Here is a 25,143-nt window from a genome sequence, read left to right as displayed (position 1 = left end):
GTTTTCCCTGTGCTCTCTGTTGGGGATAGGTTTTCCCTTGACAGTCAGTGTAAATACATTTAATTTCTCTTTCCCATTCCATTCACAGAGCAAGTCATGTGACCCCACAGCCAGAAGATAGCTGGATCCCTTTACTTATTAATGCTGTTGATCATTGCATGAACAGAATCAAGGAGCTCACTAATGAAGTTGAATTATGAGTTTTCAGGCTCATTCGTACTCTTCTCTGTCCCTTTCCTACTATCTCAGCCAAGCTCTGATGTCTGCTTTTAGAGTGGGGCTAGGATGCTTTCTAGAACAAAACGGAGTTCCTGTCTATACTTATTAATTAAGAGACACTATTACCAAAGATTATTGATTAGGTCATACTAGTAATTATTTATAAACCATTTAAGTATGATATATTTTTCTGTGCTAGATACAAAAGATAATTGTATGAGTGTTTGTTCTTGAGTTGCCTCTCAGAGATTCCTGGGGAAGCTGCCCTTTTTGCAGTAAAGTGTGTCATTTCTTTGTTAAAGATGTTGATAGTGTCAGTAAAATGCTTGGTGCCAGTAAAATGCTTGATTAACTGAGGTACCCTTCCAAAGTGTCTTTCTACCAGAAATATGTGGGTTGAGACTAGAATATTGCTTTTGTTTAGGTTTTTAGGTCTAAAGATCTGATTCTGATCAGAAACATATTTAGAACAAAAACACTTTATTTAGAGCAGATGCCTCCAAAGGCCTTGTTAGTACTTCAGCATGTTTTATAGTTATTCTCACCAGCAACTTCTCCTGAATATTATTCCAGGTTAGGTTACTCAGTGGCTCTGAAATTATTTTTTGGTATTGAGCTTGTGAAAATTAATAGGGGGAAATCTTGTGTAAAATAGAGTTGAAAAAAAAATTTTTTTTTAACTAAAAAAATTAATTAAAAAAAATTAAAAAAAAAATGGAGTCGAGAGGCCAGAAGGGGGAGCACTCATGCACTGCCACTCTAAGTAACAGGAAAGACTGAATTCCTGATAGAAGTGATGTGAGTTGCATCTCCTGCCAGAAATTGACTACCCCAGCTACTAAGGCAGTGGGAACCCCTCATCACCCAGAACTCTCGCTTTCCTCCGTTTGAGCAGTTGTTCAAAACAGCTGCTCCCAACTTCCTCCTTTGTGGTGGCTTTTACTATAACCTTCTTGACCCTAATTGCAGTTCTTTGCTGTTCCAGAACAAACCCATTTTGCTGATAAAATAACTGCCTCTTCTGTTTTTTATGTTAACAAGCTCAGTTATTAAGATTTGTCCACCTTATTGAACAGCCTTGTTTTCCTTATGCATACTTAAATTGTTATTGTCTGTTTTGTATTATGTGTCTCCAAATGTAAGCACAATTTTTTTTTTTTTTTAACAGCTGCACTTGCAGCACATGGAAGTTCCTGGGCTAGGGGTCAAATATGAGCTACAGGCTGGGCCCTACACCACAGCCATGGCAACTCCAGATCCTTAACCCACTGAGCCAGGCCAGGGATCAAACCCTTATCCTCACAGAGACAGTGGTGGGTCCTTAACCGACTGAGCCACAGCAGGAACTCCCAAGTACAAAGTTTTTATAAGTCAAAAATTTTAAATGTCTGAGAGTTTATATAACTTTAAGGGCCTCTTTGGTTAATCCTTTTGCAAAATCATTAACAGACAATAATATTTTTGCATCAGTATGGAAGATCACATCTTGGAAAATAAGGTATACAATACTGCATATTTTAGTGACCTGCCTTAGACCTTATGCATGTATTACTGGTTTCCATACTTCTAATGCTGGTCCTTTGTCTTGTATAGGTGTACTTCATCACATCCGCCCTTCTGACATCCCCTTGGTCTCTTGAGATATAGTCAGTAACAGCAGCTGTTTTTTTTTTTTTTGTCTTTTTAGGGCTGCACCCATGGCATATGGAGGTTCCCAGGCTAGAGGTCGAATTGGAGCTGTAGCTGCTGGCCTAAACCACAGCCATAGCAATGCAGAATCCAAGCTGAGTCTGTGACTTACAACACAGCTCATGGCAACGCTTGGTCCTTAACCCGCTGAGTGAGGCCAGGAATCAAACCTGTGTCCTCATGGATGCTAGTCAGATTCATTTCCGCTGATTCATTTCTCCCCAACCCCTTCTTTTTTTTCCTTATATTCATTAGTTTGTTGTATTTTTTAGATTCTACATGTATGTGATATCATACAGTATTTATCTTTTTCTGTCTGATATATTTCACTTAGCATAATACCTTCCAAATCCAGCAGCTTTTCTTTTGAGAGACTAGTGTGTACTTGGGGTTGAAATTCCTTAAGTCCAAAGAGATTTTGTGTGGGTTTTTTTTTTTGTTTTTTGTTTTTTTGTCTTTTGTCTTTTTAGGGCCACAACCCTCAGCATTTGGAGGTTCCCAGGTTAGGGGTCTAATTTGAGCTGTAGCTGCCGGCCTATGCCACAGCCACAGCAACACCAGATACTCAACCCACTGATCAAGGCCAGGGATCAAACCCGCAACCTCATGGTTCCTAGTTGGATTTGTTTCCACTGCGCCACTACGGGAACGCCCAAAAGTTTTTTTTTTTTTTTTTTTGTCTTTTTGCTATTTCTTTGGGCCGCTCCTGCGGCATATGGAGGTTCCCAGGCTAGGGGTCTAATCGGAGCTGTAGCCACCAGCCTATGCCAGAGCCACAGCAACGCAGGATCCGAGCCATGTCTGCAACCTACACCACAGCTCACGGCAACGCCGGATCCTTAACCCACTGAGCAAGGGCAGGGACTGAACCCGCAACCTCATGGTTCCTAGTCGGATTCGTTAACCACTGCGCCACGACGGGAACTCCCCAAAAGAGTTTTAATTTACTTTTACAAAGTGCCATTCTGTATTTTTTTTTTTCATTTTTAAAATTTTTTTATTGTGAGAATTGCAATGATTTTTCATTTTTTGTTTATTGATTTTGCTTTTTATGGCCACACCCACGGCAGATGGAGGTTCCCAGGCTAGGGGTTAAACTGGTGTTACAGCTGTCAGCCTACGCCACAGCCATAGCAATGTAGGATCTGAGCCGGGTCTATGACCTACACCACAGCTCATGGCAACACCAGATCCTTAACCCACTGAGCAAGGCCAGGAATCAAACCCGCAGCCTCCTGGTTGTTAGTTGGATTTGTTTCTGCAGCGCCATGGTGGAAACTCCCCATTCTGTACTTTTAACAAGTATTATAAAGAACTAAAACTGAGAGTACCAAAGCAACAAAATGTTAACCAAAAAAAACCTAACTTTGTACAAAAGGAGTTCAGTTTTTTTTTCTTTTCTTATAGGGCCTCTTTTCTATATACTTAATAATTGTGTATTTCTCTACTGACCAAATTCATGTTATTATCATCAGACTTAATTGTGCTATATTTAATATTTGATGATATTTAACTCTAATAAGGACTTATCTATGGCGGAATCTAGAATATCATTCTGTGCTCAGGTCTTATGTTGTATATTTTATAACTTTGTTCAGTCATCTTTGGCTCTTTAAGGATAATGGTCAGGAATGGCACCTGTCAGTGTAATCTTAAAATGACTTTACTAGAAGATGGAGTTCCCTTTGTGGCTTAGTGGTAACAAACCCAAGTAGTATCCATGAGGATGCAGGTTCAATCCTTGGCCTCACTCGTTGGTTAAGTATTTGGCGTTGCTATTAGTGGTCTAAGTTGGGCGCAATTCAGATCCTGTGTTGCTGTGGCTATGGCATAGGCCAGCAGCTGCAGCACCAATTTGACCCCTAGCTTGGGAACTTCCATAAGCCACACATTCAGTCCTAAAAAACAAACAGCAAAGGATTACCTAAAAGATCCCGTTTTTAGGTAATAGTGTCCCATTTCATCAGAAATATAAGAATAATTTAAATGTTTGGTTGTTTTCCTTACATATAAATTAATGAATGTGTTAGGGAGCAGTAAAATGGTTAAGAAAACCCTGAACTTGAAAAATCTGAGTTTATTTATTGGAGTACCTTTACAAAGGGGGCTTTTTTTGTTTGTTTTTTGTTTTTAACCACACACACGGCATGCAAAAATTCCTAGGTCAGGGAACAGCAGTGACCCAAGCTACAGCAGTGACAATGATGGACCTTTAACTCCTTGTGCCACCAGGAAACTCCACAAAGTCTTTTTATTCCTGAAGCCCATTAGTTTCTCTTTTAAGCAGCTAGTCTTCATGGGTGCCTTGTGATAGAAATGAATATCTTTCCTATTGATTTCTGGGACTCTGATTTTGTTCTCCAACTCTTAGACTCATCCCGGAGATTCATTTGTCTGACAAGCAAAGTGTCTCTTCCCAGCACATTTGGTTTTCAATTGTAGATTCAAAGGGGTTGTTGGGGGGAGCGATGCGGAGCTGGAAGTTTAAGCTGGAGGTTCAGGGGCTACTACAGTGATACTTCTGAAGTTGGTTAGGTTCTGGAACATGTTGCAGTCCATTTCCACTGTGAGCCTCTGGAGCCCCACGTGCATTGGTGTGAACTGGAGTTTGGTGCACACGGTGCGTCCAGGCTGCACTGAACTTAATCTAAAATAAAGGAAAAGGCAGGTACTAGATCTGTCCCAGGGTCATTGCTTTCCTGGTCCCAGTGACTGATTCTACCCTACTTGAAGAGGTGGGATGAAGAAATAGACATCCAAGTACCTTGCTGTTAAAACAGGTTTGAAGGCAGGAGTCTCCTATGATGAGCAGTTGTATGATTGAGAAGAGAAACATCCCATTCTAAGGGCTCCTGAGTTGCCTCTGTTGTTTCTTTTATGACCCATGACTTCAGTCTGGGCCCATTCTTGGTAATAGTACTGGGGTGTTTGGGAAAGCTGTGGTTTTGGAACCCTCACATTGCTAACTCCCCTGGGTGTGGTGGACATATTGAGAAGATGTCAGAATGTCCACAGGTGTTTGGAGCCCCCTCAGCAACCTCCTGGCCACCTGTGGACCTTATGGTGAAATGAGGGAATGATGCAGATTTCCTTTGAGGAGCTTTGCCCCACAAATGATCTTTGAGACCACAGAAGCCTGGTTAAATGTTGGCAGTCTCTCTCTTCTCAACTTATGGACAAGAGTGACTCACTGAATTGCATGAGGCCGAGGCAGTGGCCCAACAACCAGACAACCTGTCAGACCTCAGGGGCAGCAGGAGGAGGCATCATGAACTATGAACTATACGTATGTATTCACCAGAGGAGGGGGGACAATGAATGAAGATACTTGCAACATCTAAAAGCAACAAAGGACTAATAACCTAGACCAAACAGGGATCTCCCACACATCAAGGGTAAAAGGCAAGAAGCTCAGAAGCAAAGCGGGCAAAATTAGGAACAAATTATATTGAGGAGGAAAGGGAAAAGGCCAATAAACATATTAAGAGTTGCAAATTAACAAAGGGTGGGGGAAAAAATGTAATTGTAATGTATACATGTAAGGATAACCTGACCCCCTTGCTGTACAGTGGGAAAAAAAAAGAGTTGCAAATTAGAAAAATAATATTATCTTATTTCTCTCAGACTAGAAAAAATGGATATTCCCAAGAGTGAGGGGATGGTAGGATGCTGAGCCTGTGACTGAGCAACTCCATTCCTGGGCATGACACACCCCCATACATACAGGGTCCCAAGCAAGTGTATAAGGGGCCAAGTGTGACGATGTTCACTCCAACAGGATAGGTGGAGGCACTCTGGGTGCCCATCACTGTGGAGTGGTGTGGTAGCAAGTGGGGGATGTGTGTGATGGGAGGATTATGTAGCAGAAGCAATGGACTTGACATAAGTGGATGCATCTTAAACATAGTTCGGAATGATAAGAAGAAGAAGACATAACATCACTTTTTTAAGTTAAAAATACAGGCTCATGTAGCGACAGTACACATTTTACACATTCTTAAAAAGGCTGTAAAGAGTGGTGGTGGGAGTAGAGTGGGGAATGGGAGGAACACAAGGGAATGTGTAAATGACACGGTGTATTGTAGTATCACTAGTAGAATGCAGCACTCTGGCCACACTGAGGGCAGCCTAGCTTCCCTGTGATAATTGCTCTCACCCAGCCCTGAACCCCTCGCCTGCATTCACCAGCAGTACCTGGACTCTTGCTGCATGACCAGGGCAGCAGACAGTGTCAGGTGCCCAAGGGGCACACAGCCTCCCACACCCCTGCAGCCCTGTAGACGTTGGTGACCCCAGGATGAGAGAGGCCCTAATACTCTGGTTCAACTCTGGCGGGTATTTGTCTTCATGAACACAGCCTAAAGACAGCTATTAATCTTGGATCCCTGCCTTTCTGACCATTTGAGAGGTTTCTGTGGGATGAGAAGCTTGAGGTCTCTTACCTGTAGCTCTTCTCTCTGTAAATGAGGCCCCTTCCGAAGATGGAGATGACACAGTCATTCAGGGGAGCATCTAGGGTGTTGTGGATACTGACTGAGGCCGTTAGGGGTTGATGCTGCACTGCTGTCTCTGGCATCTGTGGGAGATGCCAAGAGCACAGAGCTGCAGTCACTCCCTTCCTCTCCTGGCCACCCTCTCTGTACCCTCCTTGGTTACTCTCCTGTCTCTGCCATCCTCACCCAGGCACCACAGCTGACTTCTCTACCCCTCTGCCTGGTCTTTCTGCATTTACTTTCCCCCGTGACCCATCACTGACCATCTCTGAAGGTGCCTTTCCTTCACTCATTGTCTTCAGAATTCACTTTCACTTGGCATTCAGAACCCTTCAGGGTCTCACCCCCACCTACCACCCCCCACCCCAGGCTCATTTGTTCTTCCCCTCAATAACAGACATCCCAGCCCCAGCACACCCCTCAGGCCCTCTTCCTTTGGGCCCCTTTACTCAGTCTTCTGCCTGTAATTTTTCCCCCACCTCTGCACTGAAAGCTTACCTATTTTTCAAGGCCCAGCACAAATGCCACCTCCTCCATGAAGTCTTTCCCAAACCCACCACTTGACTCCACTTGTTTCAGAGTGACCTTGTACCTCTGTTACAGCACTGACATAGAAGACCACATGTTGTGTCTCCCTTACCCAAGTCTCACCTCCTCCAGAGCAGAGACCAGGTCACATTCATTGTGGTCCAGATGACATGTGGAAAGAGGACTTGACCAACAGCCCTAAGTCTCTAAAATGTCCCATTTTTCTGATTGTGGGCATGATGCTCTCTGGGACTGTTTCTCATCTGAATAATGGGAACTGTCCACCTCCCATGACTTTTGTATTAAGCAAAAGGTGAAAATACACACATGTATAAAATGGTAAATAAACATAGGCTATTATTATTCCTGTAAGTATGGAGGCAGCAACTGGGAAGACGCCCAATTTTAGAAACCTTAATCAACTAAAGTTGGAAGATTTAAACCTTAATAGCATAGATAAGAAACCATTTCTTTCAAGAGATGGAGCTCCCAACCCAGCCTTTCCTGGTAGCTCTTCAGCACAGTCAGCTTCTCTGAAGCTTGAGGGGCCCTGTTCCTTCTGAATTGGGGACCTGAGTAACAGCAAATGCTGGCAATTTGGGTAAGGACTGGTTCCTACCTCGATGGCAAGTTGTGGCCTGCAAATGGCGATGTCTTTCTGATCAAAGCAGGTAAGCGTGGAGTGCGTTGCCATGGCGGTGAGTCTGAGCAATGTATTCTCTGGTGGGTTTTGTTCAAAATTGGAGAAGGACAGGAAGGAGTGTCTTTTCTTAGCTGAAACACATGACTGGTGGAATCAGTGCCAAGGGATGGGTGTTTGCACCCCTAATAACTTCACACATTATACAAAGGAGTCAGGACCTCACTGAAGCCAGAACAATGCCTCATTCCTTATAGCAATTTCTGATTTGAACTCACTCAAGAAGCCACTTGTCACCACCAACACCCTCGGGTGACCTCTTCATCAGTGCAGTGGAAAGGTCCCTGGAACTAGAACAAGTGAAACTCTTGGGGCCTCAGTTTCCTTGTCTAATCATAATGTCTACCTGACAGGATGGCTTGTGGTTAATGAGACAGTGCATGTGAAGTGCTGGTCTCAGACCTGCCACTAAGCCATGGCTGAATGTGGGCTTGCTTAGTCTCCCCCTGTTCTCTGCTTCTGCCCTTTCCCTTTTGCAGAGAAATGAAGTAATCCTTCGTCTTTGAGGAATCCTGGTAAGCTCATGGTCTGATCCCCAACCTATAGATATAGACACCTACCCCTGCTGTCACCCCTCCCAGGTGGATGGACTGTCCCCTCTTCCCCTTCCCAAGTCCTGTCCTTTACTTTTTAAATCTGTGTCCCATCCTGACCCCACCGCTGCTTAACTACTGTAACTTTGGCCAAGCCATTTAACTCTCTGTGTCTCAGTCTCCTCATCTATAAAGTGGGTTTAATAATAGATTTTGCCTCATAAGGTCTTTGTGAGGATAAATGAACTAACATATATAGAACACTTAACATCATATTTTCCAAAAATAAGTGCTCCATAAATGTGAGCTATGTTGATTCTAGTTGCCTTTGATTTCCCCAAGGGTTGCACTATCATTTATAACCCATCTCTCCTGAGGCTTCAGTCTTTTTTTCTCTACTTATTCACAGTATGTAAGCAGATTCTGCTCTCTCTCATCTTAAAAGGAAACAAAGAACACCCTCCCTCTCCCCAGTGTCTCTGGCTGACTACTACCCACCCAGCCTCTCTGCTTTTTTCATCCATTCTTCCAGGAAGGCCTGCACATCTCGGCTCGCTTTCGCCATTGCTTCTCTCTGTCAGTGGATGCTTTTCAGCCTTGAACTGTTGTGGCCTCTCTGCTGACCTTACTGGGCTCCCCTTTCCTCTCTTGGCCTTTTCAGTGTCTTACTCTGCTCTCTCCCTGACTGCTGCCTACTTGCTGGTGCTGCCTAGGTTTCCTCCTCCCCAGTCCCCACTCAGGCATTATCTTGAATACCAGGTCTGGAGTTCCAGCTGCCTACAGGCTGCCTCAGCTGGAAGGTCTCACAGGCTTTCAAACCCAACGTGCCACAAACAGAACTCATCCTCTCCCCACAAACCTGCCCTCGCCCATTTGCCCTACTCTAGAGGAGCACCCAAACTGGAGTCTCCCCGCCCCCACCCCACATACACAAGCGCAATCTGACCCACCTCTTTAGTATGACTTCATTCAAAACGTGCTGCCAGTTTAGTTTGTCCTTCCTTTCTTGGCTCGATTATTACAAAAACCTTCCAACCTCTAATCCAGTGGTTCTCAACATTAAATACATGCTAAGAGTCACATGGGAAGCTTTATAAGACAACTGCAGTGCCAGGCCATACCCCAAATCAATCACATCTGTGAGGCCCAGGCATCGGTACTTTTAAAGTTCCCTGGGTGAGTCAACATGCAGGCAAGGTTGAGAACCACATAATATGACCCCTTCCATTCTTCTCTAGAGTTCTTTTTTTTTTTTTTTAAATGAATTTCTAAACATATCAACACCCTTGGTTAAAAACTTTCACCTATTACGTGAGAATGAAACCCAAACTCCCAGCAGGATCTACAAGCCTCTTCATGATTTGGCCCCTTCTGGCTCTCACACCCCTCCCCAACCTGACCCCGCCTCCACTCCTCACCTTCTGCCCTTGGAGGGACTAAAGGCAGGGGGCCGTCAGGGGCTGCTGCAATCCTATAGACAAGCTCTATTCCACTGATTCTATTGCCTACGCATTGGAATAACCCAAGGATAAAAAATTTGGTGTTTGGGTCAAACTGTGGAGTTTCTGACTTAATTGGTCTGGGATGCAGGGTGAGCATCAAACTTCTCCCAGATGGTTCTCGTGTGCAGCGAAGTTTCAACAACTTCTCTAGTTGCAACTGTAGGATAACATAGGGAGCTTTGAAAAAAATACCAGTGCCTAGATTCCATCCCAGACAATTAAATAAGAATCTTTGTTGTTGTTGTCGTTGTCTTTTTCGGGCAGCACCCAAGGCATGTGGAGGTTCCCAGGCTAGGGGTCAAATTGGAGCTGTAGCTGCAGGCCGACATCAGAGCCATAGACGTGGGATCTGAGCCACGTCTGCACCTACACCACAGCTCACCCAAGCTCATGGCAACACTGGATCCTTAACCCACTGAGCGAGGCCAGGGATCGAACCCACGTCCTCATGAATGCTAGTTGGGTTCATTAACTGCTGAGCCACAACAGGGACTCCAATAAGAATATTAAAGAGGGAGTTCCCGTCGTGGCGCAGTGGTTAACGAATCCGACTAGGAAACATGAGGTTGCGGGTTCGATCCCTGCCCTTGCTCAGTGGGTTAACGATCCGGCATTGCCGTGAGCTGTGGTGTAGGTTGCACACGCGGCTCGGATCCTGCGTTGCTGTGGCTCTGGCGTAGGCCGGTGGCTGCAGCTCCGATTCAACCCCTAGCCTGGGAACCTCCATATGCTGCGGGAGCGGCCCAAGAAATAGCAACAAAAAGACAAAAAAAAAAAAAAAAAAAAAAAGAATATTAAAGAGGAGGAAGAACCTGGGCCTATGTCCCTTTTAGGAAGAACCTAAAATGCCCATGACTCACTTTTCTCTCCCATGCTGTTGTGTTCATCCTTCAAGATCCAGGGCAGTGCTCCAGCCTGGGTGAGATGCTCCCCTACCACTGTGCTCTGTTTACCTTAGCAAACACTTACACTGCTCCGTGGTCTGTTTACTTACACAACTGCAATCATGGGCATTTTTCCTCTGTGTGAAGCTCAGTAAAGAATAAGAGAGAGGGAGAGAGAGGGAGAGAGAGAGACAGAGAGCGCACACCTGTGGCTAGAAGCCATCTCTTCAGATCTGCAGAGGGTGCTACATGGCTGGTGCCTGCCTGGGTGGGAGCTGGGTGTGGAGTGTCTGGGGATGGGGGGCGAGTTACCCGAGTTGGCCTCGACTGTGAGGAGAAACTGATCCTTCCAGAGTGTGGCAGCAAGGACGCCATTGTAGTACACCGCCTGCAGCCCGAGTGCCAGCTTCACTTCCTTCTCATAGTCATTGGGGTTTATCAAGTTCACGGAGATTCGGGCATCCCCTCCCAGAGGTAGGGAGCTGGGCGCTTCCAAAAAAAAGTGGAGAGGATCGCCAGTCTCGAGACTGGGAGGATAGACGTCACGGACTTTCCCATGTTTCCTTCTGTTTTTCCAAACTTTCTCCAGCACCTTTTTTTCTTTAGGAGATCCTGAAAAACGGAATAAACAAAGCAGGCCTCTTAATCAAGCAGGTGTAGACCCTTCTAATAAAAGCCCAGGATTAAGATTCGTTTACCCACTGCTGCTCAAATGTCAAAGTCACAAGAGCTTTGCAAACCTCTAGGGCCATTTTTAGCTTAAAAGGTCTGTGTTAGGCAGACCCACCACAGGGACAGCCTATCTCTTCTAAGTCACTCAAGGCCCAAGCTCTTCAAGTGCTATTGATTGGCCCCTTGAACAGTTAGTATTGTACAAGTCACACTGTCTCTGAGGCAAGTTTTGCAGGCACTTGAATCTTCCTAAGTGAAGGAATTTGGACTTATTCCAAGGGCAAGGGAGGCTATGGAATATTCTGGAGTAGGAATATTCAGTAACAGTATTACATTTGTGTCTTTGGAAGCTCATTCTGGAAACTCTAATTTGGAGATGAAATAATGATGGAGAGATTGGGGGTGGGGGTCCACTTAGGAGGCTGCTGCAATACTGTGGACAAGAGAAGATGAGGCCCTGGGTGATATATAGCCAATACTGTGGGGAGGGGATGGGTTGTGAGGGTTCTGTGGGGTGGTGACAGGGATGGCTCAAGGACAAATGGGTGGACGGTGATGGGCTCCATTAACTAATACAAAGGGAAGAACAGGTTGGAGGCCCTGAAGGAGAACAAGAGAGAGAGACTTTGCCTGGCAGCTGGGCTTGGTATTAAGTGGGCTCCGTTCTAGCTATGTTTCTCAGCTGGGGACAGTTTTGCACGCAGGGGACATCTGGAAATGTCAGGAGGCATTTATTTATTTATTTATTTATTAGGGCTGCACCCATGGCATATGGAAGTTCCCAGGCTAGGGGTCAAATCAGAGCTACAGCTGCTGGCCTGCACCACAGCCACAGCAACATGGGATCTGAACCGCATGTGCGACCTACACCACAGCTCATGGCAATGCTGGATCCTTAACCCACTGAGCGAAGCCAGGAATTGAACCCACATCCTCATGAATACTAGTTGGATTTGTTAACCGCTGAGCCGTGAAGGGAACTCCTCAGGAGGCATTTCTGGTTGTCACTGTTGGTGGTGGTAGTGGAGGGAGAGCTGACATCTAGCAGAGAGAGACCAGGAATGCTGCTAAATGTCCTATGATGCACAGCTTCCACAACAAAGTTATCTGGTCCAGAATGTGAATAATGTCAAACAGGGTTGAGAAAGCCTGTTTTCTATGATGGGGAAAGCACTGCACCTCTCTCTGGCCTGCATGTGTCTGGCTCATCCCTTTCCCTCTGTTGCTATTTCCAGTGCTGAGAAGCCCGGGGCCCTTTCCTGTCCGTTACCTTCAGGATACTTGTAGTTCTGTGTGATGTCTTCACAGCGGTCACTGGCCACAACTTTGGTGCTAATGTTGTTGCCACAATACTTAGTGTTGGACTCGGTCAACTCCAGTGTCCCATCCTCACGGCACTTCCAGACCACACATGAGGCGTTTACAGAGGCAAAAATATCCAGTACCGCAGGGGTCAGCCCCACTGTCCCTTCCTTGACCGCTCTGACTGGGACCAGATCACATTCCCCCAAAACTGAGGGAGAGAAGCATTGGTAAGCGAGAGGAACCACACCCAGATCCTGACTTGGGTCAGAGCTGCACCACCTCCTACGTTCTATTGTCCTTCCCTTGGGATCAAGGTCAGAGGTGGGCACTAGGAAGGTGAAATTTCTGAGAGGGCACTGCCGAGGTGAAATTCACTTTTTTTTTTTTTTTTTTTGCCATTTCTTGGGCCGCTCCCACGGCATATGGAGGTTCCCAGGCTAGGGGTCTAATCGGAGCTGTAGCTGCCAGCCTACGCCAGAGCCACAGCAACGCAGGATCTGAGCCACGTCTGCAACCTACACCACAGCTCACAGCAACGCCAGATCGTTAACCCACTGAGCAAGGGCAGGGATCGAACCTGTAACCTCATGGTTCCTAGTCGGATTCGTTAACCACTGCGCCACGACGGGAACTCCTGAAATTCACTATTGAGTGACAATGCTTTTTGGTCATGGCCTATGACAGAAGCTCTTTCAGAAACTGGACAGCTAAGTACCTCAGGGAAGAACAGTTGCGACCAGGAGTTCCTAAGCCCGCTTAGACTATGGATGTGATAGAAATGGGTTGCCTTTATTGAGTCGTTATTATGTGCCCACCTCTGTGAGGGTTCTGTTTCTGGGAACAAAACAGCTGTCCTTTATGTGGCTCCTCAAGATTCCTTCCCTGATACCCTCTTCATCCACATCCAGAACCTCAGGAGTCCCACTCTATAAGCTGTCTTAAGACCCTCTGCCCTTCATTGAGATCATCTCCCTTGCCTGTTGCTCTGAGGGGGTAGATTCCCCTGGGCCTGGTGGCCACGGTGGCTGACACCTTTGTTCCCTTGAGTCCGTGGGCATGAGGTCAGCATTCCCCCAGCCACTGTCATTCCTACTGCATCTCCTGTTTTAGGGGATACAGACCCCCTTTGGATTCCTGGCTGTCCCTGTTTCCCCTCAGAAGGACTCCTTGTGTTCACACAGCTCTGCGCTGGCTTTACCAGACTTTACCTCTAACTCCACTGGGGGCACTAGGGTGCAGAATCTGCCATCCGTCATAACCCTGGGGCAGAGCAGGCCGTTTCATCCAGCACTCCGTGGATGTCTGGAAGATCCTGAAGGGAAGAACTCAAGTAAGAAAAAGAGTCCTGAAGAGGTTGTAGAAATGACAGAGTCATTACTATGGAGGCGAGAGGAGGCTGTGTAAGAGCAGTTGCCATGCTCCCAGGAAGGGGCGTGCATGCCAGGACCAGCCCTAATTAGCAGTGTCCAAGGAAGGCCTACTCTCAGCAGGGCCACTCAGGGTGGGAGGTTCCCACAGGTGACACTTAGAGAATTTGGGGCCTTCCAGGTCTGGGCCCGCATTCCCGTCAGGCTTCTCACCAGATTCTGCCTCTCTGGCCCTCTCCATTCTGAAGGCCCTCCTTGCTGTAGAACTCATCCACCAGTAGGCTCCCACCGGTGCCCTGGGCTGAAGTGAACGTGGTAACAACTCGGGCAGGGATTCCCAGGCCTCGCAGCACTACGTGGAAAGGGGCAAAATCAGGGTATCAGAGAGGCCTGGGTTGAGAAGGGCAGTGTGGCTCGTGTTTTCAGTGTCTCCTCTGGACACTGGCCACTTTTGCTGTCTTAAATGCCAGGTGACATTGTGGAAAGAGAAGGGGCACAGGCACTGGGAAGTTAGAACTGACACCCACCACACCCAGGCCAGATCAAGGCTGAGAAATGAGGTACCTAAGAGTTAGACAGCACAGGGAGGCTTACGGGATACACAACAGAGCACTGGGGCTTGCTTTTCTGGGGCCGGGACAGGGGAGCTTCAGGGAGAAGTGAATTTGGGGGCAGAGCTCACCGGATGATCCCAGCTCTGCTGGATTAGGAAAAGGAGCTGAAGCTGGTTGGGAGGAGGTAGCCAGGATGAGGAGCTGGCTTCTTGGAAAGATGATGCACAGGAAGCAGTTATGGGTGTGATGAGAGTGGGGAAACGCTGCAGAGAGCAGGCAGGGCCTGCTTTTGGAGGTTCTGGCCAACATGGGGTGGGGGATACGGGGCAAAACCCAAGAGTCAGAGCAGACACTGTGCAGTAGCTGAGCTGATGTGTACGTGCAGCAGGCACGCTTGCTCTATACCTGTGCAAGTGACAGCAGCCAATACCCAGGCCTGACTCTCGTACACGGGTCTCCCTAGGCCCGTGAGCCACTGCCGCAGGATGGGTGCGCTACCCCGGCGCTTGTACAGCAAGGCCTTTTCCTGGGCAGTCTGGATCTGCGAGGTGGGCAGCACACTCTTCTCCTTGAGCACCTGCAGCTGTTTGGGGAGATGTGTGGATGTTATAGGGGAGCAGGGGAGGGGGGCTCATTTTCCTTTATGTGGTGATCAGACCATCATGGATGGGAGTCACCTGGAACTTGTTAAACCTGCATGTTCCTGGGGTCCACCTTTGCCCATGGGGTTATACCCTCCAGGGATGACACCTGGTGCAGGGTCCTCTTCAACAAGCCCTCTGGGGTTTGAGGACCACACTGGGCACATGAGCAGCAGGAGGGCTGCCCCTTGCCAGGTGCTTTCAGGGCTCCTTCCCCTGCCCCACCTCCGCCCGGCCCAATGCCTTGAGAGTGTTTGCACCTGGGGCCTCCAGGCCCTTGCATCCATGTCAGAAGCTTCCTCCTCCTCATGGGCTGGGCCTGCTTCCTCCCTACCTCTCCAGAAGGGAGGATGGAGCCACATGAGGACATGGAAACATGTTACCCCTGCAAAAGGACTTTAAGGACGACGAGAAAGCACCAAGCCACCTTCATGGGAATCGTTTAGAAAAGAAAACAAGTTCCTTGGAGCACCTTAGGTAAGAAGGACCTAAGCCCCAGGGTTGGGCTGGGGGACGGGAGGCAGGGGGGAGGAGTGCTCTGAGCAAATCCAGGCCACTTTTAGTTCTCACTGGCTTGTGTCCTGAGGGATGACACCTCCCTGTGCTTTTCTCTGCCCTGTGGACACTGTTGTCCGCCCCTCCTCACTCAGACCCTTCTCCAGGGACTGTCCCCGACACCCTGGGAGGAGGGGACCATTTGTGATTTGAAGATGCCCAGGGCCGTAGAGGTGGGGCTGGTTTGTGGGAAGAATGCTGTCTCATCGCCCCCCTCCCCGACTACGACCCAGCCTCACTCACCAATGTGCCCAAGGTGTGGGCCACATGCACAGGATCTCCCCACTCCTCCACCTGCTTGTTCACGCTCAGTAACTTCAGGCTGAGGTCAATGACATCCTCCTCGAACTGCAAGGATCACAGAGGGCTGTGATGGAGGGTGTCCAGCTCAGGCTCTCCTCCCATATGCCAGCCTGTTCCCTCCTCCTCCAAGACTCAGGCTCCACTCCTTCCTGCCTTGTCCCACTGGAGATCTGTTGGCTTTTCGCTCCCTCCCCTGGGGCCCCCTGGTTCCCTGTGCCGGACACTCCAGCCCTTTGCCTGTTCTGTTGCCTGTCTCTCCTGAGTGTGAACTCTTGAGCACAGGGCGGTGTCCTTTCCTTTCCTGTCCCCTCTCTGTTGTTTTCCATGTAACTTGCTCCCACTCTCCTGACAGAGCTGCACTGCATGGGGAGGAAACCACTGCAGCCTGCTTTTGAGGACCCTGCAATTAGGAGTTGGGGGGTACATGTAGCCATTTAGATTACTTAGAGCTCAGCAACTAAGGAAGCAATCACAGTGGGAAGATTCAGTCTGCCTCTGGGGGTGGGGGAAGCCTTTCAGAAGGCCTTAAAAGATGGGTAGGGAGTTCCCATCATGGCGCATGGGAAGTGAATCCGACTAGGAACCATGAGGTTGTGGGTTCAATCCCTGGCCTCGCTCAGTGGGTTAAGGATCTGCCGTTGCCATGAGCTGTGGTGTAGATCATAGATGTGGCTCGGATTTGGCGTTGCTGTGGCTGTGGCTGGCAGCTGTAGCTCCGATTCGACCCCTAGCCTGGGAACCTCCATATGCTGTGGGATGGCCCTAAAAAGCAAAAAACAAAAAACAAAAAAAATAAAACAAAACATGAGTAGGAGTTTTCCAGAGAAAAAGGGAGGGAGGGTAGTACTTGCAGAGGGAATAATCAGCCTGCATGTTCAGGGGCTGGAGCATGGGGTGGCTCTTGGGAAAGGGAAGCAGTGGCCTAGCTGTGAAGGGCCTTTTATGTCAACCCAGGGAATTTGGTTTTTATCCTGTAGATGGTGGGGATTTAACAGAGGTTTGATTTGCATGGTCTTTTAGGAAGATAACTCTGGAAGTTGAGGAGGAGGATGGTCTAATGTGGCCCTGAGGGAAGAGAGGCACCATGTGGCTGAAATTGCCTAAAGAAATGCCCTCGTGATCGGGGCTTTGGGACTTGCCTGCTCTGTTTGGCCTGAGCCCTGAAGGTTATGGGGCAATCACTGTCTTCCTGCCCTCCCCGGAGCCCCCATACCTGGCCAAAATCCCAGGGCATGGCCTCGATGCAGTCAGCTGTGCCCGTGAAGATGAGGCCGTTCTGGTTCAGTACATATTCGCTGCATTGAGCCTTATTCCCCAGGAATACAGCATCCTCTGGAGAGAAACAGGCAGGAGTGAGGGTGTGTGGAGTGCCAGGCCTACCCTCCACCTCCAGGCCTCTGCCTGCCTGCTCAGGCCAGATTTGGCTGCAGGCCTTCCCTTCTGATCCAGGCCTGGTGGGGACCGAGGAAGAGCACCCTCTTTTCACTCCCCAGTGGAACCCAGCCTTTCTGGTGAAAGTGGGGAAGCGGTCAGAGTCCCTGGGTCAGCTCCGGTGGCCCTCATAGTCAGCCAGCACAGGAGAGGCCAACCTTAAAGGGCCTACTGGTGCCCAGAGATACTTGCAGCCCTCGGGCTACCGGCCCGAGAGAGAGAATTGGGCCACAGCCCAGGGAGCTTCCCACGGGCCAATCAGAGCTGTTGACAGGGGTGAGCAGACAGGAAGATGAGACTTGTGAGACAGGTCAGAGGGGACGGTGGGGCCATGTGGAGCAGCAGCCAGACCACTGGTTTCCACCCAGGGTGTCCAAGTGGGCCTGGGACTCCCATGGTCTCTCCCGGCTTCCTCTCCTGCCGTCCTCATCCAAGGGCCTGGACTGGGGAGCATGAGGAGGGTGGGGGCCTTAAGGAAGCCACTGCCCACTCTAGGAAGCTGGGAGCAACAGGGTAGAGGGGACTGCTCTGCTTGCCAAGTGTCTCCTTCTGCCTGTTGTGGGGGATGTTGTGGGGTGGTTAGACTGGTTCCAGGGGAGTACTCTCACCCAACCAGGATGAGAGTACACAAAGCAGCAAAGGATGAGATATTAGAAATCAGGAAGCCCTGAAGAACCTGGGGCTTAAGATCACAGAACTATGTGCCCAAGGAGCCCTGGACCTCTGCCCCTCTGTTTTGAGTACTGCCCATAAAGTCAGTTGGATGTCACTTCTTTGGAAATTGCTTCAAACTGAGGTGTTTGGCCCAAAACTCTGCAGGCTTTGGGAAGTACATTATCAGAGCACAGGTCGCACCCCCTGCTCTTCTCTGCCCCCCCCCCCTTTTATAAAGTTTCCTGCTTATGAATAGGCCTCCAGCTTTCATTACAGGATATGAATTTTCCTTTCAAATCCAGGAGAAGCCCATCACCAAGGATGCTAAAATGAGACCAAATCCCAGGTAATCTCTGAAAATCTCTTCCCTCCCAGATAAGCAGGGCTAAAAACTCACCCCTAGCCAGTCAGACACCCTCCCTGCAACACACTCAGAAGTACACCCACATAGAGAGGCCTTCTCTATGCAGTCCCTACAAGCTGAGCATGGAGGTGGGAATCCTGGCACAGGGTCAAGGCTGTGAGCTCCCTAAGAACCAGGCTTTGTCCCAGGATTGTCTTTGCTATATCTTTGTTCAGATTGTCAAGGGCTAGCTACGGATGTGTGCTCAGAGCCAGCGAAGCAGATACACTAAAGCCTTGGCTTTGGGGGGAAACAGTTTGAGGGTCTTGCTGTCTTTGTGCAGAGAGCCATGGGGCCTCCCCCAGCTGAGGGTGCCCTGAGTCTTCACTCACTCACCTGGGGCAAGGGTTCTTGGATGGACACTAGTGCCCACCCAATGTTCCACCTGTCACCCCCCTTGGAGCAGGAACAAAGGGCTTGGACTGAGGACAGGCAGGGCCATCTGAAGGAGGGGGTGCTGGAGAACCCCAGCCTGGGCAAGGGAAGTGGATACAGGCACCCAGTGGGATTCAGGGGCCACACAGAAAGGGTGTCAGGAATGGGGGGGTCCAGGGATAGGGGCTGCAGGAACCTGGGAAGATGTCTTCTACTGCCCCTTGTCCCCAGCCCTGCTTTGTCCTCTTTGGGTTCGCAGTGAACTCATGAGAGAAAAGGATTTTCTGGGGTAGCAAGGACAGGTAAGCCAGAAGAAGCTGTCTTCCATTCCTTCAAACACCCCTTCACAGAGCCCAAAGAATTAAGGTGTAGGGTGGCAGATTCAAAAAGGAGAGACAGACTCAATCTTTGGGCTGGGAAGGAAGAGAGGATGATCTCTTGGTTCCCGTCGGGGGCATATCAGTCAGGTCTGCTGCCCTTTCCCTGGCAGTGAGGGCTGAGCTTTACCCTAGGTAGCCACTGGTTGGGCCGAAGGAGGCCCCCGGCCCCCAGGAAAGCACCACCCTCTCCAGGCTGCTGAGCTGTGGGAGGCTGGCTGTTTGATTTGCCGCTCAAACTGGGAGGGGTCTGAACAATTCAAAATTCTGTGTTCTTTTTGTTAAAGAGGGTCCCCCAAATTTTAGAAAGACAGACAGACTGAAGACAGACTCTGGGAGCCCAGGGAGGGAAGAGAGAAGCCCTTCCCCCAGGTTGCCTCCATTCCTGAAGCACTTTGCTGCTCTGGGCCCCTGTCCTGTTACACTAAACGGTAGTTTCCCATGGTCATTTCAGTGGGTCTCACTCTTTTGACCAAATAGCCTGAGCCAGCACCAGATAAGCCTCTGCTTTCAACAGCCCCTGGCTGCTTCCCATGCTAACACAGGACCCTGGGTCTGAGAGACCGTTCATTCAGGGAGCAGGTGCCACGGTGGCTGAGAGCTGGTGCTGTCCTGGTGGGAACTGTCTTCTGGTATCTGCAGCACTCGAGCCTCAGCTCCTAGGACTTAAGTCCTGGGCAGCCCAGGCTGGCCCAGGTCCAAACTCACCTTGACTCCAGGGGTTAAAGAGGAGGGTGAACTGGCCCAGGCATTGCTCCCTGCCTGAGGCCTGCAGCAGAAGTGAGTAGTGGCCAATGACAGCATCTGCGGGTGTGGTCACAGAGATGGTCCAGGATTGGTCATCTCTCTCCTTGACCCTTGCACTCCATGACTTCGCATCCCCCAGACTGGAAATTGAGAACGTGGCTTGGGTCCTGTTGTCCTGGGAAGGCTGCTCTCCTGCAGTCACACGGAGGAGCATCAATCACTTGGACCTCTTGGCCACAGCTCAGAGTAACAAAATGAAATATCACAAAGGTGGAGCAGGGGAGAATTAGTTTTGGAGGAGGAGAATGAAAACTGCCCAGCCAGAAATGGGAAGCCGTAAAGGGTGATGGGAGAGCATGGTCCTCAACTCCCATGGACCGACATCTAGAAGAAGTTCATAGTGTATGACGTTCATGTAGCAACAGTACCTCCTTTGCAGGGTCCACGTGAGGTCTTTTTTTTTTTTTTTTTTTAACATTTTATTTTATTTATTTATTTATTTTTGTTTGTTTTTGTTTTTGTTGTTGCTATTTCTTGGGCCGCTCCCACGGCATATGGAGGTTCCCAGGCTAGGGGTCCAATTGGAGCTGTAGCCACCGGCCTACGCCAGAGCCACAGCAACGCGGGATCCGAGCCGCGTCTGCAACCTACACCACAGCTCACAGTAACGCCGGATTGTTAACCCACTGAGCAAGGGCAGGGACCGAACCCGCAACCTCATGGTTCCTAGTCGGATTCGTTAACCACTGCGCCACGACGGGAACTCCCACGTGAGGTCTTAATGAAATATTGCAGGTAAAGCCCTTGGCCTTATCTGACATGTAGTACAGATTCAGCAAGTAGTAGCAATTAAATGTTGTATTTAGCCTAAATTCCATTCAGGCTTTTCCAAAAAACATACCGTATTTGCAACCCAAAGGAAACACTTAGTGATAATGCTCAACTTCTGAATCATAATAACTGCTGCTTATTACACATATTACCTCATGTTCACAGGCGCTACTGGTGGGCAGGCCTTCTTTGAGGCCCAGGTGCCCCTTGGTCCCTTGAGAGGGAGCTAGGGAAAGATGCCCCCCGCCTCTGTCCTCCAAAGAGGTTGAGGCCTGCCCTACTCACCAGTTTGTGCCACGAGGACTATCTTCTTCATGGTGCTCAGGAATGTGTGGACTGGAGCCTGGAAGTGCAGGCTGATGGTGAAGGGCTGCCCCCTCCTCACTGTAAGACGCTGGGAGCTGATGTCTTGGGTGTGGTGCTCGGCATTGTTTCTCGCTGCCTGGAAGTCACAGCACTTGATCCCTAGGCCTGTTGTGGAAAGGATGAAGTCATGGAGACTAGGTCAATGTGACAGTATCAGTAAAAGCAGAGACCTTAGTGTCAGAGACACCAGGTTTCAAAGTTGCTGTGGCTCAATGGGATTGGTGGCTTCTCTGCAGCTCCAGGACGCAGGGTCGATCCCCAGCCTGGCACAGTGGGTTTAAGGATGTGGTGTTGCCATAGCTGCAGTGTAGGTCTGAAACTGAGGCTCAAATCTGATCCTTAGCCCGAGAATTCCGTATGCCAAGGGGCGGCCAAAATAACCCCACAAAAAACCCCACAGAAATTAAGAGACATCAGGGTTCACATCCTTGGCTCAACTTACTAGCTGTGCCACCCCAGGCAAGTAACTTAACCACTCTTAGCCTCAGTGTCCTCTTCCTTAGAATAACCATCCCAGAGCTCCCATTGTGGCTCAGGGCTATTGAAACTGAGTAGTATCCATAAGGATGAGGGTTCCATCCCTGGCCTTGCTCAGTGGGTTAAGGATCTGGGTTGCTGTGAGCTGTTGTGGTGTAATTCTCAAACGTGGCATGGATCCTGCCTTGCTGTGGCTGTGGTGTGGGCCAGCAGCCTCAGCTCTGATTTGACCCCTAGCCAGGGAACGTCCATATGCCATGGGCGGTGGGGTCCTAAAAAGACAAAAGACCAAAAAAAGGAAAAAAAATTTTTTTTAAAATTTCCAAGAGAATAGCCATCCCTCCTTGCAGGGTTGTGGAAAGCCAAAAAGATAATGCATGTAATACACTGGGCACAGTGTCAGACAGAGAGTAAGTCACATTAAGTAGAACTATTACTGTTATTATTAATAAGAGCAATGCTTGTTCTCATGGTTGACTTCCTTTTCTGGTCCCAATCCAAAAGCAATAACTAAAACCCACAATATTGCTCCCCCCTACTCAGTCTTTGCTGAGAACATAATCAGATAATTTTCAGAACTGGTTTTAAAATCACTGAGTCTAACCATCAAACTCCTAGAAGAAAACATAGGCAAAACACTCTCTGACATCAACATCATGAATATTTTCTCAGGTCAGTCTCCCAAAGCAATAGAAATTAGAGCAAAAATAAACCCATGGGACCTCATCAAACTGAAAAGCTTCTGCACAGCAAAGGAAACCAAAAAGAAAACCAAAAGACAACTTTCAGAATGGGAGAAAATAGTTTCAAATGATGCAACTGACAAGGGCTTAATCTCTAGAATATATAAGCAACTTATACAACTCAACAGCAAAAAAACCAATCAATCAATGGAAAAATGGGCAAAAGACCTGAATAGACATTTCTCCAAAGAAGATATACAGATGGCCAACAAACACATGAAAAAATGCTCAACATCGCTGATTATAAGAGAAATGCAAATCAAAACTACCATGAGACACCACCTCACACCAGTCAGAATGGCCATCATTAATAAATCCACAAATGGCAAATGCTGGAGGGGCTGTGGAGAAAAGGGAACCCTCCTGCACTGCTGGTGGGAATGTAAACTGGTACAGCCACTATGGAGAACAGTTTGGAGATACCTTAGAAATCTATACATAGAACTTCCATATGACCCCACAATCCCACTCTGGGGCATCTATCCGGACAAAACTCTACTTAAAAGAGACACATGCACCCGCATGTTCATTGCAGCACTATTCACAATAGCCAGGACATGGAAACAATCCAAATGTCCATCGACAGAGGATTGGATTCGGAAGAAGTGGTATATATACACAATGGAATACTACTCAGCCATAAAAAAGGATGACATAATGCCATTTGCAGCAACATGGATGGAGCTAGAGAATCTCATCCTGAGTGAAATGAGCCAGAAAGACAAAGACAAATACCATATGATATCACTTATAACTGGAATCTAATATCCAGCACAAATGAACATCTCCTCAGAAAAGAAAATCATGGACTTGGAGAAGAGACTTGTGGTTGCCTGATGGGAGGGGGAGGGAGTGGGAGGGATCGGGAGCTTGGGCTTATCAGACACAACCTAGAATAGATTTACAAGGAGATCCTGCTGAATAGCATTGAGAACTATGTCTAGATACTCATGTTGCAACAGAAGAAAGGGTGGGGGAAAAAATGTAATTGCAATGTATACATGTAAGGATCACCTGACCCCCTTGCTGTACAGTGGGAAAATAAAAAAAAAAAAAAAAAAAAAAAAAAAAAAAAAAAACCTTTCTGAAAAATAAACTTTTGGACATTAGGAAAAAAAAAAAAAAATCACTGAGTCTAGGGAGTTCCAGTCATGGTGCAGCGGAAACAAATCCAACTGGGAACCATGGGGTTGCAGGATCAATCCCTGGCCTCGCTCAGTGGGTTAAGGATCCAGCATTGCCGTGAGCTGTGCTGTAGGTCAAAGACTCATGGCTTGGATCTCGTGTTGCTGTGGCTCTGGTGTAGGCTAGCAGCAAGAGCTCTGATTAGACCCGTAGCCTGGGAACCTCCATATGCTATAGGAGCGGTCCTAGAAAAGGCAAAAAGACACACACATACAATAAATCAATAAATCAATAAATTAAATAAAATACAATAAAATAAAATTACTGAGTCTAATCCTCTTGTTTCATAGATGAGAAGAGGGAGGCCCAGAAAGTAGAACCAACTCATCTGAGGTTGCATGTGACTCTTGCATCTAAAGGCTCATAAGACCTACGATTCCCATGGCCCAGAAAAACCAGACCAGGAGGTGGCCCGTTAAGTATTAAACATTCTCTTAGGCTACCCTCATTCCACAAAGAGGACTTGGAAATGTTCTAACAGATGCCCTTGAGTTTTCTGTATCCTCTGCTTCTGCCTGTTTTCTTGCTTAATGTCTGCCTCTGTCCCTTTCAGTTGGACTCCTGACTCCTACCTCCCTTCTCTCCCAACCGCCTTGAGGCTCTGACACCCCTGTGCTTTCCCAGATTTATCGTCCAGAGGTACCACGACCCAGTGAAAAGAGTCATGTTATGATGATCCTAGGATAAGAAAATAAACAGATTTAACTACCATCACCCTCTTACCACCGTCATCACTATGGACCAGTTTACCATCAACAGTCTACTCTATTGCCACTCCACAGCCACACCACCAGTTTCACCACCATGGCACTGCCTCCTTTCCCCACCATAACCCACCACGATCACCTCCACTGCTGCCAGCACCTACTGCTACCTTCCCCACCAGAGTCACAGAACACTTACCTTCACCACCACCCAGCACTTGTCACCCCCCTCACACCTCCATCAGCAGCAGCACCCATTTACTCTCTCCCACCACAGCCCTACCATATCACCTCCACCACTATCAACACCCACTCCCACCTGCCACCCTAGTCATACCATCATCACTCCCACCACCATCCTACTTCATTTTATTTATTTTTTTTGCTTTTTAGGGCCACACTTGTGGCATGTGGAAGTTCCCAGGCTAGGAGTTGCATTGGAGCTGCAGCTGCCAGCCTATGCCATAGCCACAGTAATACAGAGTCTGAGCCGCGTCTGTGACCTACACCACAGCTCAAGACAATGCTGGATCCTTAACCCACTGAGTGGGGCCAGGGATCAAACCCACATCCTCATAGATACTAGCCGGGTGGGTTACCATTGAGCCACAACAGGAACCCCACCATTCTACTTCTTTTAATGAAAACATGTAATGATGGAGGAGCTACAGACAGTCCAGTAAGCCCCATGGAGAGCTGCTTGGCTCACCCTGTCCCATGACTGCAGGCTGCTCGGATCCACTTGACCACAGGAAATGCCTGTCTTGAACTGTCGCTCTGAGCTCTCTCTCTGAATCTCTCTTCCAGACAGAAAATGATGAAGGCACTTCAGTTGGCTTAAGAATCTGTAAACAGCATTTCCTTCTGTTCCTCCTATGAGCTTCCCCACATGTTTGTCTCTCCTA

General features: G+C 48.3%; 2 protein-coding genes across 5 annotated transcripts in view; one reads left to right on the top strand and one right to left on the bottom strand.

The window, feature by feature from the left end:
* The window catches only part of CCNDBP1 (cyclin D1 binding protein 1), a 16,424-nt gene extending 12,529 nt beyond the window's left edge, over positions 1-3,895 (top strand). The window contains exon 11 of one of the 2 annotated variants that reach the window (XM_021097084.1): positions 89-3,895. In XM_021097084.1, coding sequence (XP_020952743.1) covers positions 89-200 — 112 coding nt within the window. In that variant the 3' untranslated portion in view covers positions 201-3,895. The remainder of the gene's footprint in view (positions 1-88) is intronic. The other variant, XM_021097082.1, reaches the window with a different exon arrangement.
* On the bottom strand, positions 3,310-25,143 carry EPB42 (erythrocyte membrane protein band 4.2). Of its 3 annotated transcripts, none has more exons than XM_013993102.2 (13): positions 24,948-25,143; positions 21,049-21,234; positions 19,894-20,124; positions 17,159-17,277; positions 15,886-15,990; positions 14,852-15,029; positions 14,106-14,244; positions 13,734-13,837; positions 12,491-12,733; positions 10,861-11,160; positions 7,549-7,703; positions 6,351-6,484; positions 3,310-4,555 (listed from the first exon to the last, which is right to left on the bottom strand). In XM_013993102.2, exons 1-13 carry the CDS (start codon positions 24,955-24,957, stop codon positions 4,393-4,395), a joined length of 2,067 nt encoding a protein of 688 aa, XP_013848556.1. In that variant the 5' UTR covers positions 24,958-25,143; the 3' UTR covers positions 3,310-4,392. The 3 variants fall into 3 exon arrangements, with proteins under 3 accessions (XP_013848556.1, XP_020952703.1, XP_020952692.1); XM_021097044.1 differs by lacking the exon at positions 24,948-25,143 and adding an exon at positions 24,438-24,494; XM_021097033.1 differs by lacking the exon at positions 6,351-6,484.

The sequence above is a fragment of the Sus scrofa genome, chromosome 1 (genome assembly GCF_000003025.6).
Source record: "Sus scrofa isolate TJ Tabasco breed Duroc chromosome 1, Sscrofa11.1, whole genome shotgun sequence".
NCBI classification, from domain to species: Eukaryota; Metazoa; Chordata; class Mammalia; order Artiodactyla; family Suidae; genus Sus; species Sus scrofa.
Note: the sequence above shows the minus strand (reverse complement) of the source record. Positions and strands in the feature narration are given on the sequence as shown.

What these genes read in the sequence shown, in the direction of transcription:
- EPB42 (XM_013993102.2), bottom strand. An exon ending in CCCACACCTTGGGCACATTG is followed by an intron (nt 15,030 to 15,885) that starts GTGAGTGAGGCT and finishes CTCCCCAAACAG; the next exon opens with CTGCAGGTGCTCAAGGAGAA. An exon ending in TGCCCCCAGTGGAGTTAGAG is followed by an intron (nt 12,734 to 13,733) that starts GTAAAGTCTGGT and finishes TCTCTCCCTCAG; the next exon opens with TTTTGGGGGAATGTGATCTG.